Source organism: Carassius auratus, chromosome 46 (genome assembly GCF_003368295.1).
Source record: "Carassius auratus strain Wakin chromosome 46, ASM336829v1, whole genome shotgun sequence".
Classification (NCBI taxonomy): domain Eukaryota; kingdom Metazoa; phylum Chordata; class Actinopteri; order Cypriniformes; family Cyprinidae; genus Carassius; species Carassius auratus.
The window spans coordinates 16,215,052-16,235,361 of record NC_039288.1 but is presented as its reverse complement, the minus strand read 5'-3'; the positions used below and the strand labels follow the sequence as shown (position 1 = coordinate 16,235,361).

Below are 20,310 nucleotides of genomic sequence, written 5' to 3'. Positions count from 1 at the left end.
CACTGGGTAGTTGTGGTCTGAATGATTACTGTATTCATGCTATTTGTCCAAAAATATAATGCCATTTACAGTCTCTTTCTCTCCCTCTCTCTCTCTCAAACCTCGAGGGGGCGCATGTGTACTTCAAATTACTGAAATGCCTTAAGACTGATCAAGAAAGAATCATAAAAATTCACAAACCACACATTCATTCATAGTTCCTCTATACATGCACGCACGCACGAACACACACACACACACACACTTAAAATTAAAAAGCAGAAGTCCTCCACATACTCTACCGTTTTATGTCATTCTTTTTTAATGCCACTAAACAGAGTTCTTTGCCACTTCCTCTAGTACAACACGTGTCAAACACGACTGTGTCTGCAACAGCAAACTTTGACATGGTGTCTGTGGGTGCTTTGTGTGTTAAGGCAGACACGTGTCTGAAAGGTATTTGTTCATAATTTCCTCACAAGAATGAAAACTATTCAGGCAGAAAATGAGCGTGTGTGCGTGCGAGAGACCGAGAGAGACAGCAAACTCTAGAAAGGTGTGAGTCCGCTTTCCATAAACCAGAGCAGGCCACATGAAGAGTCTGGGGGTTTTACTGTCGTACCGTTATTGCCCTTGGGGTTACACCGAAACAATGACGTCATGGCACTGTCATAGAATATCAACCCGCCTAAATTACACATCCTTAAGATCAGGTTTGGGACGTATTAGGCTGTTTTCTATCAATATACCACAACTACTACTGTGTTATTAAAAATTGTAAAGATAAAAGTCAACATTTATTATTATTATTATTAGGTGGTTGTTATATTATTTCAGTTAAATGAAATAAAACAAATAATTTATTATAAAAAATAATTATTAGACTACCTATTTTTGTTATATTTTTACTTATTCTTATATAAATATATTGTTAAAAACAAATTAAGTAAAAATATATAGAACAAATAATTATCAGACTGCTTATTGTTATGTGGTTGTGGCATTATGTCAATAAACTAAATAATATAAAAAAGTATTATGACTCACTGTTAAATACTATTGGTATGACTACTACTACTAATAATAATAATAATTAATATTATTTTAGTAGTAGTCGTTATTACGTGGTGGTGTTATTGTAACATTTAAATAAAATATAAAATAAATAATAATTATTAAACTAATTATTATCATTCAATAATGAGAAGAATTTTAAGCTGCAAACCATAAAGCGAAGCATCAGATTTTTTTTCTTCTTCTTTTCTTCCCTTACTGTGTCTCACAGAGAAAGTGTCTTACTGTAGTCACAGATCACAGCCATGTGATGCGCGGGGTGTGACTCAAACTTACGTGGTCCGTGATATTTGTGAATCTGGAAATTGACCAAAGGCAGCATTTTTCTGCCCTGTAAATGTCTGAGGCACCGCGCTGGAGAGGTAAGTACAACTGCTGCATGACTTTTAACCCAATTTGCTGTGAAAACACGATGCTCGAGCGCCTCGCGTTACAGTTGCACAACGTGTTCATGTTAAAGTGAAGGATCGTGCCAAATTATTATTGGGGTGCATAATGTCGCTGTACTGCAATAAGAAAAAAAGAGAGAATATCTAAATGAACACATGGCTGTTTAGTTGATCTGAATTGAGTTTACAAGAAACGACGCAAGGTAGGCAGAGCGAGTGTCGCATATGCTTTAGTTCACATCTAATGCTCTTGCGCGGAAAGTAGATCTGTTTTGAAAGTTCATGCATCTGTTTTATGCATATAAGGACCTAGTTCTTCTCGTTTATATTGTTTCCAGAAGCTGTAATGTCAATAAATAAACCCAAAACAATTGTATCGCACTGTAAATACTGTATAGGGGGAATAAGACAGTATAAAAGGCACATTAAATAAATGCTCCTCTAGTTGAACGGGAACACCCACCTTCACACTGCAACTTCGATTATATGTGCAAGTATAACGTACTGCTCCGAATCAACACTTGCATGTGATTATGGTTCATTTATGATGATAATAAGTCTGTTTTATTGTTCGGTTATGTGTATGATAGTATTTCAAAGCGCTTGTTTTTTATAAGGAAAAGCTGCCGTTCTGACTCCGCCCACACACTGTTTGTTTGTATCCATTCACGTGTTTTGGGACACACAAAAAAAGTATTTTTTTTTTTCACCTTTTCATGGAGATGACTCATACTAAAGGAACCATGTCAAAAACACTGCTCGATAGCAATAAACAAAAAAATGTATAGGCTATTAACATTAAAAATGTAATTAAAATACTACTTAAGATTAATCACGTGGCATTCAGTAACTCATAATGAACGAACAAACCTTAAAAATATTGTCTTCCCAATATTTCTAAAACAGCATAAACTTGGGTAACTAAGTAGCTGACATGATATGTCACTTATCACGTTCATGGCTTCTCTTCCTGTCAAAATAGGGTATTTGGGCTATTAAGATAATTAGTTCTGTTGGAATGTGATTAATAACTTTAACTGTCCGTTGTGTTGTTTTCATCCAGGCTCAGTGGTTCAGTGCCAAACAACTCAAACCTGTTCATTTTTGTGGCAGATTACGATTTAGGCTTTACTGATGTGGGCTTCTTTCATCAAAGTCAAATGATATTATCACGCAGGGCTGTTTGATCAGACACGTGTGTGTGGGTTTCTGTACACGCTCGGGCCTTTTTGGAAGGGAGATTGTGGATATGTGACGGGGTTTTTTGCAAATGAGTTGTTAGATCTGTGGCATTTTACCGGGCGGAAACAGATGCGCGTGACTCACCAGAGTTAGAGGAAGTCAGACTGCTTGAACCGCGCGCACTCTACTGCTTCAAGACCACCGCTAATCTGAAACCCCTCGACCTTAATCTGAAAAGATTTAAATTTAAACTAAGTCTTCTGATGAACACATCTATATCATATAATATAATATTAGCATTAGTGAATATTTTTAATGCATGGTAATTTATATTCTGTCTATCTCCTAAAAATATCATGTTAAATTTACCCAATAAACATCAGAAATGTTTACATTAGTTTACATCGGTACCTGTTTATTTTACAACTTGTATATTTTATTAAGTGATATACTGTTAATATAACTAAAATCTACTTTTTAATACAAAAATATAGGCTACTGATCAGGTAGGCTACTAATAAGTAAAGCAAAGTAGTTTACATGAAAATTACATATCATGTTTTTAGTTTTTCACCATTTCTGGTACCATCTTTCCGTTTATCATCATTTATCATTTTACAGTAGCATTTTACAGAGCATTTTTTTTTTTACTAAGTATAGTATTTATTTATTTTTGAAAAAATATCTTTTTTATATATATCCATTTACTGCACCCTTTCAGTCCAGAAAAGTCACATGCTAGAAACAGTATACACTTTCATAAGAGTTGTGTTATATGTGATTCTTAATATAGCCGTTGTGTTACAAATCTTGTGTTGATAAGCATTAGGACGATGATGCTTGTCAGCTTTCTAAGTATTCTAGGGTTTCTAAGAAAAACGCGATTCACCGCTAACCCGTCTGAAAATACACACCGAAAGCACACATAAGCATTGTGGTTTTGGAAACAATTTGAACAGAGTGTTGCACGTGCATATGTGTCTTGTTATAATGTTTCCTTTTGTGTGTGTGTGTGTATGTGTGAAGACCTGCACTGTTGCAGGCGGTAGAAAAGAATTCTTCCTCTGTATTTTTCTCTGCATGAATGGAAGGAAATTGGTACTGGACCACCCTCTCCTTCCCTTCCCCAAAATCTCTCTTTTTTTCTCCATCACTGTAAGCAGGGACTAACTTGTTTTTGTTTGTTTTAATGAGAAAAAGATGTGCTCTGTGCACTTGTGATCTGTTTTATTATATGATTACGATTATATTAGTCAGCAGTGTTACTGTACTCATGTTAGCTATATCGTTTACAGTCCTTTAGTCCGTTTTCTCTTAGCATACTATCTCCATCTATCTATCTCCAAATATGCATCCAAAAATATACGTATTACTTTGTAACAATAGATAGATAAATACTTTTTTGGATATGTATTTGTACATTTGCATATATATCTCCAAATATATATCCAAAAATAACTCTATAACTTTGGATAGATGCTTCTGACGAGCACATGTGCACGCGCATACAAACACAAACGTGTTGAACGCGCTCATTCTGCTAATTCTTTATTATGCCTCAAAGGCACAGAATGTTACAGGATCAGTCATATTGTGTTTGTGTGTATTTGTGAATGTGGGTCAGTAGGGCTGTCTGGAGTTTGGTTTAAAATAAAACAGGAGCTGTCTGTACATGTCAAGCCATAAAGTGCAGAAGAAAACACATGGCCTTAAGACTATACACACCCTCGCTCACACTAACCACTGTTCCCATGCGTCTGCACACATACAGCGGATTGAGATGAATTCTTTGGAACACTTTTCTCAGGTTACACTAATCCTGAATAGGTGCTGAAACCAAAACGGACCTTTTTTTAACGGGCTAGGTGTAAGTGAGACGTGAGCGATCCCGTCTGTTAGGTGTGGTCATTACTGTCGAGCTCAAATAAAGCATCATTTGGCAGGTATCAGAATCGCACTCAGGATAAAGTAGCATGTGGTGTATCCCTGCACTTCTCCAGAAGGTTTTATCTTTTCATCTGTAATGTGTTTCATGTCCAACATGTAGTACCTAAGAACTTTGAAAGAATTTCCCTCAGTATTTTGAATGTGGGTGTTTTGAAAAAAGAAAATTACTGAAACTGGGTGCAAAGGGACAGGAAGAAGTTGCAATGCATGTGTTTTCATAAAAAAAATAATTGATACTAATTTGGGGGAAATGTTAATTGTTTAGAATCAGGATTAGTGTCAGTAAGATTTTTTTTCAATAAAACTAAAAATGTTCTTCATGTTTTAGAGGCATAAATGGCAGTGGTATTAGACTTTATGCTGACACCTGTTGGTGTGTATGCAGCATAGGTCTGGGCGATATATTGAAAATTCACATTATGTTTGTAAAACTTTTGCTGGTAATATAAAGCTTTGCAAGCAACAGTTGAAATACTGCATTTTACTCACATAATACATTTTAAAGCTACTTATTTTTATTGATTGAAATGTTCCTCTGATTTAATGTTTAAAAGATGGGTTCTGTTTTTTTATTTAATTTTATTCAGTAAAGATACAGTTTATCAAAAGTGACAGTAAAGACATTTATAATGCTACAAAAATTATATTTAAAACAAAAGCTGTTCTTTTGAACATTCCATTCATCAACAAATCCTGAAAAAAAATGATCATGTTTTCAACAAAAATATTAAGCTATTATTTAAAATAATTCATATAATATTAAATAAAAAATAAAATAAAAATATGAATCTGTTTTCATATTTTTTGTGTCCTAAGCAAATCATATTAGAATGATTTCTGAAGGATCATGTGACACTGAAAACTGTAATGACGCTGAAAATACAGCTTTGTGTTACAGGAATAAATTACATTTTAAAATATAATCAAATAGAAAATACTGTTTTATTGTGTTTTAATCAAATAAAGCAGCCCTAAATACAAATATTGAATATCTGTTGAATGTCATCAAAAGGCCAACGCACAAAAAATGCAGAATGTTTTATTACAAAAATTAAATTTTTAATTCTATGTTTCTTCCAGTCACTTCTCCTAAATATGAGAAAATGTAATAATGATTCTCGTCTGTAATTATCCATTGCTGGTTTAAAGTACTGACAGCTGCTTATTTGATTCCAGCTTTTGTTTGAACAATCGAGGATTGTTTTTATTGTTACTGAAAAACTACAGTTAAACAAAGCAGCCGTCTGGAAATGAAAGCAACCGTTTGATAAAACAGATGCTGCAAATGTCTGTCTTTTGATTGACTCTGTCCTTTGTGTTTGCCTGTAGGTCTGGAATATCATTATGGAGCAGAACAGCTTTCAAGATCAGAATCAAAATTACACAGTGCCGGTACAGAACGACCAGGTCTGACCACACACACACACACGTGCAGCTGCTGGCACACGCCTGGGTACACTCTGTTATTACACTCATCAGAACAGAACACAGAAGCTTTTCTGAATCATCGTAACAATGATGCTGAGGTAACCGCACTGCTCTGACTCTCACTCTCTTTCTGTTCCTCTGTCTGTCTTCTCAGAGGAACATGTTAGGATATGGATTCTATTCTCTGACGTCTAACTTCCTCATTGAGAAAAAGATCGGCCGCGGTCAGTTCAGTGAGGTTTATAAAGCCACGTGTCTACTGAACAACCAGCAAGTGGCACTAAAGAAAGTACAGGTGAACGTTTAGATTTCTTTAAACTGCATTGTAACATACTACTCATACTGTTGCAGTTTGTATACTAAATGCAAATGTAATGCAAATCCATGTGCAATAATAAATTCGTCATTGCTAGTGTGCAATTGAACCAAGAACCCGTTTTTTTTTTTCATTTATTACTCAACATGAAATGACCAAACTTGAAAGAATCGTGCGTCTGGGCGGATGTTGTAATATTGTGTTATTTTCTCAGATCTTTGAAATGATGGATGCTAAAGCCCGGCAGGACTGCGTTAAAGAGATCGACTTGTTAAAGGTTAGCAGCGTGCATTTTTAAACTCATACTCATGTCTCTGTTTGTGAAAGTTGGTGATGTTTCATATTCATTCTGTGATTGCAGCAACTGAACCATCCAAACGTCATTAAGTATCTGGACTCGTTTATTGAAGACAACGAGCTGAATATCGTTCTGGAGTTAGCAGGCGCCGGTGACCTTTCCCAGATGATTAAGGTCAGTCTCTTGCGACACGTTATAGAGGGCCAAATTTTTTTTTTTTGTGCATGTGTCAGTTTTGTTAATATTTTGAAAAGGATATGATTTTTACATTCTCTGTTTTCAATTTTAGATATAGTTTGATTAATTTTTTTGGGTTTTTGTCATTTATTTTTTTAAATATGCATATATACAAAATATCGTTTTTCTTAAGTCTTAGTTTTAAGTATAAGTTTATTTATTTTATTCGTTTAATTATTTTAGTTCATTAGCTTAACTAATGTTTTTGTTAATATTTTTAATAAAATTTTTTATTTATTTTGTATTTGTATCAACATTTTAGCATAGCATCTTTGTAACTGGCTGAAATAAAATAAGTTAGTTTTTTTATTTCAGTTAATATTTTTTCAAGAAAAGACCATGTTTATGGTTTTAGTAGTCGTTTTAGTTAACCATTGTAACCCTGGCATGTGTGTAGTATTTTAAGAAGAAGCGGAGGTTGATTCCTGAAAGGACGATATGGAAGTATTTCGTGCAGCTGTGCAGCGCACTGGAACACATGCACTCCCGCAGAGTCATGCATCGAGGTACACTCGCAGAAACAGAAACACATGATTTTTACATTAATGTTCCCCCATTTATTTTGTTCTTCTGTGAATGTTTGTGTGTGTGTGTCAGATATAAAACCAGCCAACGTCTTCATCACAGCTACTGGAGAGGTCAAACTCGGTGACCTTGGGCTAGGTCGATTCTTTAGCTCCAAAACCACTGCTGCGCACTCTCTTGGTACCACTGACCTTCCGCACAAACATTCAAATATACACACACGTCATGCATATTTAAAGGCTGAAATAACAAAACTAGCCAGTCGATTCAAATTCATACATGCACAGGAACTGCATACCTGCTTAACATGTGTCTGTGTCTTTTGCAGTTGGAACTCCCTATTACATGTCTCCCGAAAGAATTCATGAAAACGGCTACAACTTTAAATCGGACATCTGGTCCTTGGGATGCTTGCTGTATGAGGTACACAAACACATACACATTCAGAACTGCGTACTAGCAAGTCTCTTATGCTCACCAATGCAGTATAAAGTGTGAGTTTTATTACAGTTTAAAAGAACGTCTTTATATTTGAATATATTTTAAAATGTAATTTATTACTTTTATTTCAAAGCTGAATTTTCAGTCTCACATGATCCTGCAGAAATCAATCTAATATGATGATTTGATGCTCAAGAAACATTCTAATCATTTTGAAAGTAAAAAAAAAAAAAAAAAACAGTTGTGTTGCTTAATATTTTGGTGGAAACTGTGATTATTTCAAGATTCATTAAATAATAGAAAGTTCAAGAGATCTGGATTTGTTTGAAAATAGAAATCTTTTGGAACATTATAATTTTTACTGCCACTTTTGAACAATTTAATGCATCCTAGCTAAATAAAAGTATTAATTTCTTTAAAATAAATAAATATCACACACATGTGATGCATTTAAATCAGGGTTTCAAACTCTGAATCCAGGAATTTTTTATTGGAGTCTTTGAACTGCAATATTTATTTAATATTCTGAAAAAGATTTTTGTGTGTCTCAGATGGCAGCTCTGCACAGCCCCTTCTACAGTGACAAGATGAACCTGCTCTCACTGTGCCAAAAGATCGAACAGTGCGATTACCCTCCTCTGCCACCAGAGCACTACTCACAGAAGGTACATAACACACACATTTACACCGGTGAGTGAAGCTGACATCTCAATACTCCAGTGAGCACAGAAACACACGATGCACCAATATCTTGCCATTTCTGCAAAGACGGAAAAAAAGGCAAAAGCTCTCTGAATTGCAAGAATAACAGTCATGATTCTGATAGAAAAAGTAGTAATCCTGGAAAACAAAAATACACTTCCTTTTTGAAACGTTTGAGGTCTGTACATTTTTTATGAGTTTTGCGAACTCATCTGCTCACCTAGGCTGCATTTGTTTGATCAAAAATACAGTAAAATGAGTAATACTGTGAGATATTATTACAATTTAAAATGACTGGTTTCTTTTTTAATATATTTAATTTAATAATAATAATAATAATAGATTTAATAAATAATATTAATTCCAGTTATGCAAAGCAGAATATTCAGCATCATTACTCCAGTCTTCAGTGTCACATGATCTTCAGAAAAACATTCTAATATTCCATTTTTTTCCTTCAACAAATACAAATCTTACTGACCTCAAACTTTTGAACTCTAGCATCAAATATGAAATACAGCATGTGAACAGTTTTGTAAACTTTTGTAAACTTGTTGCAGCTCAGAGATCTGGTCTGTATGTGTATCAACCCTGAACCCGACCAGCGGCCTGACATCAGCTTCGTCCTGCAGTATGCAAAACAGATGCACATGTGGACGTCCAGCACCTGATACAAACACACACACACACACCTGCAGCAATGAGGAGAACCATTGCGCAAACCTGCGATCTCTGCTATCTCAGTCCAACTGATCAAGCTATAGAAAGATCTAGAAATGAGTAAAGAGAGAATGCGAACAGTGTCTGTACTGTTTTAAGCTGAGCGTTTGTCTAGATCTGTATTGAAAGGAATGCCGATATATTCTTTTGTGCCTTCGAATGATGTATCAAAGTGCTGAATGCTGATTGGTTTAGAGAAAGTTGGTCAGGTGACCAGTGCCTCATGTTGATGATGTCAAAGCAAGGTGGTTCCATTTATACATACTTTTTCTGTAGGCTTATATTCATAACAGCATATAAAGAGCCATACTGTTGCGTTTACCTATCTCTCTTTATGTTTCTGATACACACACACACACACACATAAAATTAAGTGTTTCGCAAAGAAAAACGTGTGTTGGACGGTGAGTTCGGCGGTTTTGTTCCTTGGTCAAATATCTGTCATATGAAAGAATTCATTACATACATTGTTCCAAAGAGATGTTATTTTTTAAGGAAGCATTGTCTTATGTTTAAATGTGTAATTAACAATAAAATGTAACTGGAAATATTGACTTTGTGACAACTTTGTTTGGAAGGACATCTGAAGCATTTTAAACCATTTTCATAAGTGTTGTTCAAATCAGGGTTTTCGTTCCCCCCTGGTTTTCTGAAGACCCAAATTATTATCAATTGAGATATAGAATATTTACCACCCCATGGTAGAAAAACAGGTATACTGTTAAGTACTATAATTTATCAAACAAAACAATACAAATTAAACTTTTACTTGTTTGCATTTCAACCTTTCAGCTACGGTAACTTTAGCGCATCTTCGCTCAAATTATATATTCACAATTTTTGGAGAATGATTTATGCATACATCCATTTAAAAGTTTGGGCACAGTAAGATCTAGGAAAACGTTGCATTAAATTGATCAAAAGTGTCAGTAGAGACATTTATAATACTACAAAAGATTTATATTTCAAATATATGCTGTTCTTTTTAACTTTGAATTCAAGAACGAACCCTGAAGGGAAAATTAGGTAAAAAAAAAAAAATGTTTTTTAAGCAGGAAATCAGCATATTAGAATGATTTCTGAAAGATCATGTGATAATGAAAACTAGAGTTGTGATGCTGAAAATGCAGCGCTGCAGCACAGGAATAAATTACATTTTAAAATATATTCAAATAGAAAATAGTTATGTTGAAATGTAATAACGTTTCGCAATATTAGTGTTTTACTGTTGTGTTTTTGATCAAATAAATGCAGCCTTGGTGAGCAGAAGAGACTTCTTTCAAACATTTTTTTAAAAATCTTGACATTTATTGACCCAGTATTTAATTTAGATTAAAAACACAAGATAAGGGGTAATCCAAAATAAATGATCCCATGCTTTTTAAAATAAAAAAAACAATGGCAGAGAAGATGCACAAGAAAAGAAAACTTCAACTCACAAATTCTTTTATTGGAAATAATGAAAAATTACTAAACCACCACAGAAGACTTGGGGAGAATGGTTATGGGGGAAACAAACAGATCTCAGTCATCTCAGGAGGTGTCCATGGTCTGCACACTTTCCTCCACCACCTCCAGGTTCAGAGGAGTCACAGTTTTCGTCAGAACACCGGTAGTTCCATGCTTGTACCTGTAGTTTCCAGTTCTGTGAGGAAAATACACATACACAAGAAAAACCAATGAAATGAAAGAAGATGCAACTTCTGCAAAGAAACTAAGTCTAATCACACATGAATCTAATCAGGACTGCAACACTGATGTTTTACACAAGATAAAACGGAAATACACTTTGGTGCTCTACAAAACATGTATAATGTACTAACAGAAGATTGTAAGAGAAAAATCACCAAACATCTTGTCAGTTTGAACAACTCAACTACTTCAACCTCACACCTGGTTAGTCAAACACATGCAGGTTACAGTTTTGTCTAGACTCGGTGCACGTTTTAACATACGGGTTACTCACACAGGGTGTCCATAAATCTTTTCCTCCCTTAAAAGGGAACAGTGAAGCATGAGCCTTTCATTTGGTTAAAATATCGGATTAATATCATACACATCTGGCTGCATGCATTAACAGATTGTTAATCATACTGACCATTTGTGTCTAGACTTAGACTACATGCACAATGATTGCAATAAGCAGATTATGTAATAATCATCATTTAAAGAGGTGTATATGCTGGCTGGGAATTAATGTCAGTTTGAGGTTCTTTTTAAAATGCACACAATCCGATGTTCATGTGAATTAGACTTATTATACAGATTTCATCCGTGCCTTCATGCCCCCATGCAACAAGTGTAACAGCATAGTTAAGACAGGCGTTTAGGAGCTGATGTTCCACTAGCAGTAGAGATGCTCACCGGACACCCTTCTTGTTGGCCATATCATGAGGTCTCAGGTAGTCCACCTTCCCCTTGGTGATCACACACAGGTCGATGTTGCTGCCTGAGCCCAGGTCATTAAAGATACCCGCCGCTATCGCATCCCGCACCAGACGCTTGGCCTCTTCCTCCTGATCGACACAAGCAGCATCATCATTATCTTTACTTCAGTGGAATAAACTGTTCATAATGATACTGTCAATATGTCCATGTCTGTTTCCGAACATATACATACACATACATATATATATATATATATATATATATATATATATATAAATAAACACATACACACACACTTTAAAACTGCAGTAGGGAACTTTTGTAAAAATATATTTTTTACATATTTGTTAAACCTGTCATTATGTCCTGACAGTAGAGACAGATAATCTGTGAAAAAAATCAAGCTCCTCTGGCTCCTCCCAGTGGTCCTATTGCCATTTGCAGAAAGTCATGCGCTCCCGGTAAAATACAACCAATCAGAGCTGCGGTCCGTAACTTTGTGTTCAAAATGTAGAAAAATGAACATAATAAGCGAGTACACCATGAATCCATTTTCCAAAACGTGTTTTTAGCTTGTCCTGAATCACTAGGGTGCACCTATAATAAGTGTTTATATTCGGCCTATTTTAGATTGCTTCGGGGTACCGCGGTGGAGTAACCCAGTACCTTTGTGATTCTTCATAGACATAAACAGAGAGAAATAGTTCCAGCCACAATGTTCTTCCGCAAGACGCAAGCAGTTCTGTTTATTAACCGCTAGAGCGTCAAAAGTTCCCTACTGCAGATTTAACACTCAAGTTAAGGTGTGTTTTTTTTATGTTTAAGAGGAATCCCTTATGCTTACCAATGCTGTATTAAAAATAAAATTTGCAAAATAAAAGCAATACTTTCTATAAAAAAATAAAACCTTGCAAACCTCAAAACTTTGAACGTAAAAAAAAATATAAAAAAAAAAACATATAAGACATATAAATGCACTTGACAAAAGGTTACCTCCATGTTGGGCCTGTAGCGATCCTCAAAGACAGCCATTGCAGCCAGAGATCCAGAACCTGACCAAACAAACACATGAGGATGTTACCAGTGAGAAAGAGCCAATACAATCAAGCATCCTCAGCAATAATAGATACTCATTAAATGATATGTGTCATATTATCATTTGAGGCAAGGCTTTTATGAAACACAATGTCTCCCCCTTTTGGTGGAGTGGGAAGATGATTCACATAGGAATGTAACTCACCCATAGTGACGTAGGGCAGTTTGTCTGTTGATCCGTGAGGATAGATGCTGTACAAGTGTGGGCCGTTGCAGTCAACTCCTCCGAGAACTAACGCAGCACCAATATATCCTTGATACCTACATATGAAACACACAGTTGACTCATTCACTACCGATCAAAAGTTTGGAATGATTACATTTTTTTAACTCAAGCGTTTTTAAATAAGTCTCTTATGCTCACCAAGGGTGCATGTATTTGATCAAAAATAGAATAAATTAAAATGACAGTTTTCTATTTCAATACATTTTAAAATGCTATTCATTCCTGTAATTTAACGCTGAATTTTAAGCAGCCATTACTCCAGTCTTCATTGTCACAGTTTTACTGTATATACTGCATTTTTTATTAAATAAATGCAGCCTTGGTAAGGATTTTAGACTTGCTTTTAAAAACATCCTAAATCTTATTCCAACCACTTGACCTGGTAGTACAGATTCACATCATAGAGTGCTGTGATGCTTCATTACCTGAAGAGCATCTGTTTGAGCATGCGGTTGGCTGTGGCGACTCGTGGGGGACGGCCGGTGGACAGAGAATGGAGCTCCAGATTAGAGGAGATGATCTGTGTGGTCATCTCAGTGTCTGCTGCGGTTCCGGCTCCACAACAACTACAGAATAAGAGAAAGAGAGAAGAGACCCCTTTCAGAAAATTTCACAGAATTTCCAGGATTGTAAACCAGAAAGATATGAGTTTTGCATAATGATGTGTTTGAACTCACTATACGTTGGGAGAGATGTAGTGAATTTTAGAACAGTTCTTATCGGCAACGACCATTCCTTCAGTGGCACGAGTGTCTGCACCTAAAACAACACCATCCTGAGAGCGAGAGAGATGCTTTTTATGAGTAAATCTTCCTTCTAGTTCATCTTTGGTTTGTTGCTTTTAAATCAAACCCTTTTTTCTTACCTTGTAAACGAGTCCACAAATGGTGGTGCCGGTTTTACGAGCAGCAGGAGAGCTGAGACCGAGCTTATTGATGTCTGCTTCCAGAAGAGCATTTCTATAACAACACCAACATTTCACATTCTTTCCAAATTGAATATTTCAGCTCTTAATATTTAAACTCTGCTTCTTTAATACTTAAAAAAGATGCTACATTAAAAAAAAAAAAAAAGAAAAGCCTCTGGTTTGACCAGTGAGCACATGTACTGTATGTATTATGTTTTTGATTCATACTGACAGTATGCCAACAAGAGATTCATCTGCAAAGTTCTCCTGACAACTAGTGGACACTTCTAATGCACCTTCATATCAGCACTCTTCTGTGGTTTATTTACATTTATACAGAAACAAAATAAGCCAATCTAATGGGGTTTATATATAACAGAAAGCTTTAGCTGCATTAATATATAAATAAATAAAGACAGCAACAAAGGCAACGCTTCTTCTTTACAAAAAGACCCAGTCATGTATCACAGTCAAGATTAAAACTCTTAGATTTTCTGTCAGTTAGTATTCAAATACAAATAGCAGAATTATATGATTAATAAAAATAAAAGATCTGATGTAAAAATGGATAAACTCATGTAACTTAATTGTTAATTCAGTCTGAACTTGCGACATATAGACTTTACTTTAAGAGCGGGGTCGAAGCCCAGCAATAACAACGAAATATATAAAATAATAAACAAAAACACGTTGACGTTATAAAACAGGTTTCTTTTTATACATAACGTACAATGACATTTAATGTATTTTTCATTAAAGAAAACCGCTATTAATATGAGTGGTTAAATTCTCCTGAGTCATCCCGAAAGGCCGTGACTCAACCGATCGCTAAAAGGCGTTTAAAACCCACTGAAGCTCTTTTTTTATTTCACCGAAACAGTGAAATAAAAACTACCCCACTCCACCGGCTAAATTCCCGCTTACACAAAATGATAAACCTCACCTCTTGCAGTTTTCGAAACTGAAACCGCCGCGATGATACTGGCACACTGAGACGGTCGCCATGATTCTGCAGTCCCGTTTCCGGGAAGCGCGAGATTAGCTTCCCTCTGTGTCACACGCTTCAGTTTCCGCGACTCACGTGAATTCTATAGAATAAGCTATGAGAATAAGCGCGGTAGGAACCTATAGAGCAGGAACGTATAGCGTGTAACACTTCATACGCTCTCGCGTAATTCTCTCTCAAATTCAGATTCTAAAGACAGCTGACATGGAAAATCAGTGTTTACATTCCCAGATCACTATTAAAGGTTATATGTGTTGTATAAATGTTAGAAATAGGGGAGTTTTTGGAGCTAACTTAGTTGCCACACTTTTCATTTACACAAAGCCCATTTCCAGGCAGTCGCTTTAAAGTCTGGGCTAATAAACGTATTTTGAACATATTCACTGTTAGAAAGATAATGGCATTTGGTCACACCATATGGAGTAAGTTGTCACAACGAGAACCTGCTGTCTGGAAAAGAAAAAATCGGTTTATTTATTTATTTTTGTTTCTTTGGATCCAAAAAAGTTAAAAGGTGAATGTTCAAGTGGCATGTACAATAAAAGCCCAGTTGATGCTACAAATTTGCGAGGCAATCAAACTTGTTAAAAAACTCAAACATGCTCACAATTCATATCAATAACAGTTCTTCATTTGATGCACAAATAATAATAAAAAATAACGAACATAATTATGATTAAGATTAATTTGTATAAAAATAGAAAATTAGGGCTGTTGTGAGTTACTGCTACTGCTGAGGAAGTAGAAAGTGAGTCTGTGTTTGTAATTTAAAGTACAAAAATATAATAAAATAATAATATAAGGGTGTATAAAAGACTTACCAAGTTGTCACAATTAGAACCTGCTGTTTTAAAGATACAATAGTTACAAACGCTGAGTTTAGTATTTTATCCACTATACTGAGTCATAAATGATAGTAACCCATAACAAGAGAACTGGGTTTAGGATTGATGAGTGTAGGTGTAACACTTTGTTCAGTTCCACATCCTTCCAGTAGAAGGCAGTATGCACTCAGATCTTAGTATACAAATGGGAACAGGGTAAGAAAGAATACAACTTTCTTATACCCTACATTTCCCTGATTTGAAGCTTAAGGCTTCATCCTAAACCCCTTTATTTAGTCTTTCCCTTGAACTATGCACTGTCAATTTTGTCATCTTACACTTTCCTGAACAAAATACACTTAAAAAAAAAACATTTGATTTTGTAGGCCTACATTTCTGTACACAACTGTATCACTTGACGTCTATAGTAATTTCTCCAGCCATTAGATGAGACTTCACGAAATGTTTGGAACAGTGTGCGCTGAAATCCTTCCCTTTGAAAGAGAATTGAATACAATAAAGAGAAATAAGCACAAAAGACTCCATTAATCTAAACACGCTCTTCTCATCCACTCAAAACGAAAGGACACAAAGACTAGCTCAAATAGTCCAGCGAACTGCAGAGACTGCCTGCATGTGTGTGTGTGTGTGTGTGTGTGTGTGTGTGTGTGTGGTTTTTAAAAAAATATGACAGCTTTCCTTTCATTAGTTTCTTTTGCAGCATATTCTCCTTTTTAATCAAGTTCAGACTGAAAGGATACTTTGAATCATAAACATGTTTTGCATTTTTAGTGCTCTGAAAGAATGTGTGTGAATGCATGTGTTTGTGTGTCAGATCTGGTCAGTAAGGACATACTTTTAGACGGTTGTCATGGGGACAGTATTCAGCGGGATACAGAGCACGCGCACACAGGTGTAAGGTGTGCTGCTGAGCTTCCTCTCTGTTATACAGAGCTCTGCTTAATGCTCTGAGCATTAACGAGGTATTCTGCAAGGTAAAATACTAACTCTCTCTCTCTCTCTCATTTGTAGTAAATCAGAATTAATGAGCAGTTCTGGGCAGATGTCAGAGTCAGATCACGAATTAAACAACACAGGGAATTGCTCTTCGTGAGAAAACACTTGCATGTGAGAGAGTGTGTGTCTGTATGGGAGATTTATAGACAGGGAAGATGGGTAAACAAGGTCTAATCTGTCCTCCTGGCACAACATAAAAAAAAAACATCAAACATAATACACACTTAGATAAAATGTCTACATATATTTCTATCACAGTACACCTATAAATATGTATTTTATGATTAAACTAAGATCAAACAAACACATACACATTATGCTCTTCGTAAAAACTTGTTAGGTTCTTTCCACAACACACACAAGAGGAAGACTCTTCTTCCTTACGGATGTGAAGAGTGTCTCTCCCACAAGGAGCCACAGGATGTGTAGGACAAACCACACACACACACACACACACACACACACACCCACGTTTGTTTTTGTGAAAAGTGGGGACATCCCATAGGCGTAATGGTTTTTATACTGTACAAACTGTATATTCTATATGGCCCTACACCTAACCCTAACCCTCACAGGAAACTTTGTGCATTTTTACTTTCTCAAAAAAACTAATTCTGTATGATTTATAAGCGTTTTGAAAAATGGGGACATGGGTTATGTCCTCATAAATCACCCTCTCCTTGTAATACCTGTGTCATATCCATGTCTTATACAGAGTTGTGTCCTGATATGTCACTTGCACACACAAACACACACAAAAGTTTATTACAGTGTCTTCAGACAATGAAAGCAGCGTTAGGAACATTGTGTTCTCCTTCTGACCACATCAGTTCATTCAGAGAGCAGATAAAGCTCCTACAGACTCAAGAAACTCGACTCAGTATATACTGTAAAAAAAGTTTCATTGTGTATAATTTAGCAGTTTAATATCTGCTAGATGCCAAGCTTAGTCATTACCATTTTGATATTAAATAGGACCGAGTTCGGTGACCCCTGTGTTAAATCAAACCCTAACCTGAACTCTAGCCCAATATAAAATCCACAGGTTTCACTGAGATCCTGGAGGTGTTTCTCAAATGTGTGTGTGCCTCTTTGTAAAAGACAAAGCAGAAGGGAAGAGCTCAAATGATCTGGTATCAAACGGTTTGATCAGACACACACGGGTGTCATGGTAACGTGCCAGGCAGGTGGTCATTAAGGTCATTAAGTTTCTGATGTAACTTAGGACAACCACAGGTGGGCACTCTCAGATCAGATAGCTAAATACACACAAGGTTAATGCTCACACACACACACACATACACGTTTACTTAGTTATCTAAACGGGGACATTACATAGACTTCTATTGTTTTCATACACAGATAGTTATACACATTTTTAATCTAATCCCACCCCAAACCCTAACCCTAACCCTCACAGAAAACTTTCTGCGTTTTTACAATTTCAAAAAGACTTTGTTTACTTTTATTTTTATACCAGTTTTGCAAATGAGGACTTCCCCAAATGTTTTTTTTTATGGCGATTCTGTCAGGTATTGCTCACTTTTGGGAACAACTTTGGCCCATAAATATGGTTAAGGTACAAACACACACACACACACACACACATACAAACACACATCTGCCATGTTATTTGAATTGAGAGTTTTTGTCTGACATATAAAAAAAATCAAAAATACTACAATTTAAATATATAAATTAATTCAAACTATCAATCAAAATTACTATTAATATAGTAATCTTCATTGATAATTTGTCTTTGTTTGACTTTTATTTTTATTTTAAAAACTTTTTTAGTTTCTACATGAAAATTTACATTTTAGTAGTTGGATAATGCAACATTTACTTTCAGCACATGGCCCTCAATTAAGTTAAGTTTTTGGCCCTCTCCATTAAAATGTTAAACACAAAAATAATATATTTGATAATTTTTGAGTTATCAGCCATCATACACAAATAATGAATGACTTATCTATATTATCAGTGCAGCAGCATTTAGAACAGCATGAGGGTAAATTCATCAGTTAATTGTCCAATTTAGGGTAAACTACAGAAAGAGATATTATAAAAATACTTTTTCTGAACCTACGATGATGAAAACCTTTCGTGTGCAGGGACATATAAACATATCAGACGTCACTTCCTGCTTTGGTCACAGGATATGACATCACTGGTTCTGACAATAAAAAAGAATTATCTATCAAAAGGAGCAAGAGATGATAGACAGGTTGATGTTACGTTTATGTGTGTGTGTCCTTTCTGAGGGTGAAGCTCTTTGGGTCTTCAGGGAAGCAGCCGTGTAAAAAAGGTGGTATGAGGTCCTTCATGTCAAATGACCAATTAATGGAGCTGAAGAGGCCCTTAAGTGTGTCATGTTTGCACACACCCTCCCTCAAACACACATACACTCTCAAACGTCCACACACTGGCTGAAAAGACCCATTTTAGGGCTCTCTAACACATCAGCCACTCACACACCTGTTCCCACGTCCACTCTCTCACACAGACACGGGCTGCCCTGGCACTAAACCAGAAGCTCTCACGTTAATTGTGTCCTGACTTTCACTCCGGCTCTCTCAGGTGCAGTATTGAACCCTCTCACACACACATACAACCATGCACACACGCAGCTCTTTGAAGATCTGTGAAAAGAAAAATGATTTTTCTAATCCATTTTAATTTTGTACTTTCAAAAGAGCCAGCTGAGCTCTCCCGCTCTCCCCCTTTTCTCGATTTTCTCCCTTTTCTTGCAGAGAATCTGTTTAGATTTTAGTGCAGTATAAAGGAAATAATGTAATATTGTATTTTGCTTTTAGCTGTTAGGTCAATGTGTTCTGTTACTTGTACTTATTTAGATATATATGAGTTATTTGTACTTAATTAATAATTTGTACTCCTTTTTTATTTTATTTTCATCAAAATTCTGAAGGAAATTATTATTATTTGTGTTGTTTTTTTATTTATATATATATACACGTTTCTGGAAAAGGAATGATTTGTATATAATTTTTTTATATTTTATAATATTTGGCTTTATTTTTGTACTATCATTTATTTTTAAAAACCATTAAAATCTGGAAGGCAATGAGAAGGCAATTTGTTATTATTTGTATTAATATATTTCTTGAATTGTTTTTATATCGATGTGTTTCTCAGTTTTTTTCAGTTTTTTATTTTTTTCCGCACTGCATAAAATAATGAAATATTTTAATTTGAGGAATATGGTGCATGTTATCACATCATATCGAAACATGCACTAATTATTTAAAAAGAAAACAGCATAAGTCCACATTTCACAGTAAGTAATTTGACGGGTTTAATTAAATGATGCATACATTTTATGTTTGAAATGCTATGTCTTTATGCTGTTAATCTAATGCAAACTAAGTATGTGTATGTAAGCTTACCTTGAAATATCAGTTTCAAAATCATTCTTATGGCATGCTGACTGCTTATATGGGGAATGGCTTCTGTTTCTTTCTCTTGGTATTCTGCAAAAAGGGTGGTTTGCTTCACTGCAACAATGGCCACACATACAGCTACGATAGTGATGGGCAAAAATACATAAAGTTACGAAATTCCTGACTGGAGTTTGCCCGCAAAAATTCG

At 35.5% G+C, this 20,310-nt stretch overlaps 2 protein-coding genes across 4 annotated transcripts; one reads left to right on the top strand and one right to left on the bottom strand.

The window, feature by feature from the left end:
- The first annotated feature begins 1,288 nt into the window (after positions 1-1,288).
- Positions 1,289-9,789, top strand: LOC113064382 (serine/threonine-protein kinase Nek6-like). Of its 2 annotated transcripts, none has more exons than XM_026235151.1 (10): positions 1,289-1,415; positions 5,901-5,978; positions 6,154-6,294; positions 6,530-6,592; positions 6,677-6,787; positions 7,248-7,356; positions 7,448-7,555; positions 7,704-7,798; positions 8,368-8,481; positions 9,079-9,789. In XM_026235151.1, the coding sequence occupies exons 2-10, from the start codon at positions 5,916-5,918 to the stop codon at positions 9,187-9,189; spliced, it is 915 nt and encodes a 304-aa protein (XP_026090936.1). In that variant the 5' UTR covers positions 1,289-1,415; positions 5,901-5,915; the 3' UTR covers positions 9,190-9,789. The 2 variants fall into 2 exon arrangements, with proteins under 2 accessions (XP_026090936.1, XP_026090937.1); XM_026235152.1 differs by lacking the exon at positions 1,289-1,415 and adding an exon at positions 1,473-1,645.
- Positions 9,790-10,667: 878 nt separating this feature from the next.
- Positions 10,668-14,946, bottom strand: LOC113064381 (proteasome subunit beta type-7-like). Of its 2 annotated transcripts, XM_026235148.1 has the most exons (9): positions 14,798-14,946; positions 13,813-13,906; positions 13,625-13,722; positions 13,373-13,513; positions 12,867-12,982; positions 12,620-12,678; positions 11,603-11,754; positions 11,205-11,231; positions 10,668-10,883 (listed from the first exon to the last, which is right to left on the bottom strand). In XM_026235148.1, exons 1-9 carry the CDS (start codon positions 14,857-14,859, stop codon positions 10,772-10,774), a joined length of 861 nt encoding a protein of 286 aa, XP_026090933.1. In that variant the 5' UTR covers positions 14,860-14,946; the 3' UTR covers positions 10,668-10,771. The 2 variants fall into 2 exon arrangements, with proteins under 2 accessions (XP_026090933.1, XP_026090934.1); XM_026235149.1 differs by lacking the exon at positions 11,205-11,231.
- Positions 14,947-20,310: the final 5,364 nt, after the last annotated feature.

Coding starts and splice junctions, on each gene's coding strand:
- LOC113064381 (XM_026235148.1), bottom strand. CDS start 14,859: ATGGCGACCGTCTCAGTGTGCCAGTATCATCGCGGCGGTTTCAGTTTC. Junction 12,679..12,866: donor ACTGCCCTACGTCACTATGG/GTGAGTTACATT, acceptor TTGTTTGGTCAG/GTTCTGGATCTCTGGCTGCA. Junction 10,884..11,204: donor AAGATTTATGGACACCCTGT/GTGAGTAACCCG, acceptor TTTTCCTCACAG/AACTGGAAACTACAGGTACA.
- LOC113064382 (XM_026235151.1), top strand. CDS start 5,916: ATGGAGCAGAACAGCTTTCAAGATCAGAATCAAAATTACACAGTGCCG. Junction 6,593..6,676: donor AAGAGATCGACTTGTTAAAG/GTTAGCAGCGTG, acceptor CTGTGATTGCAG/CAACTGAACCATCCAAACGT. Junction 7,556..7,703: donor CACTGCTGCGCACTCTCTTG/GTACCACTGACC, acceptor TGTCTTTTGCAG/TTGGAACTCCCTATTACATG.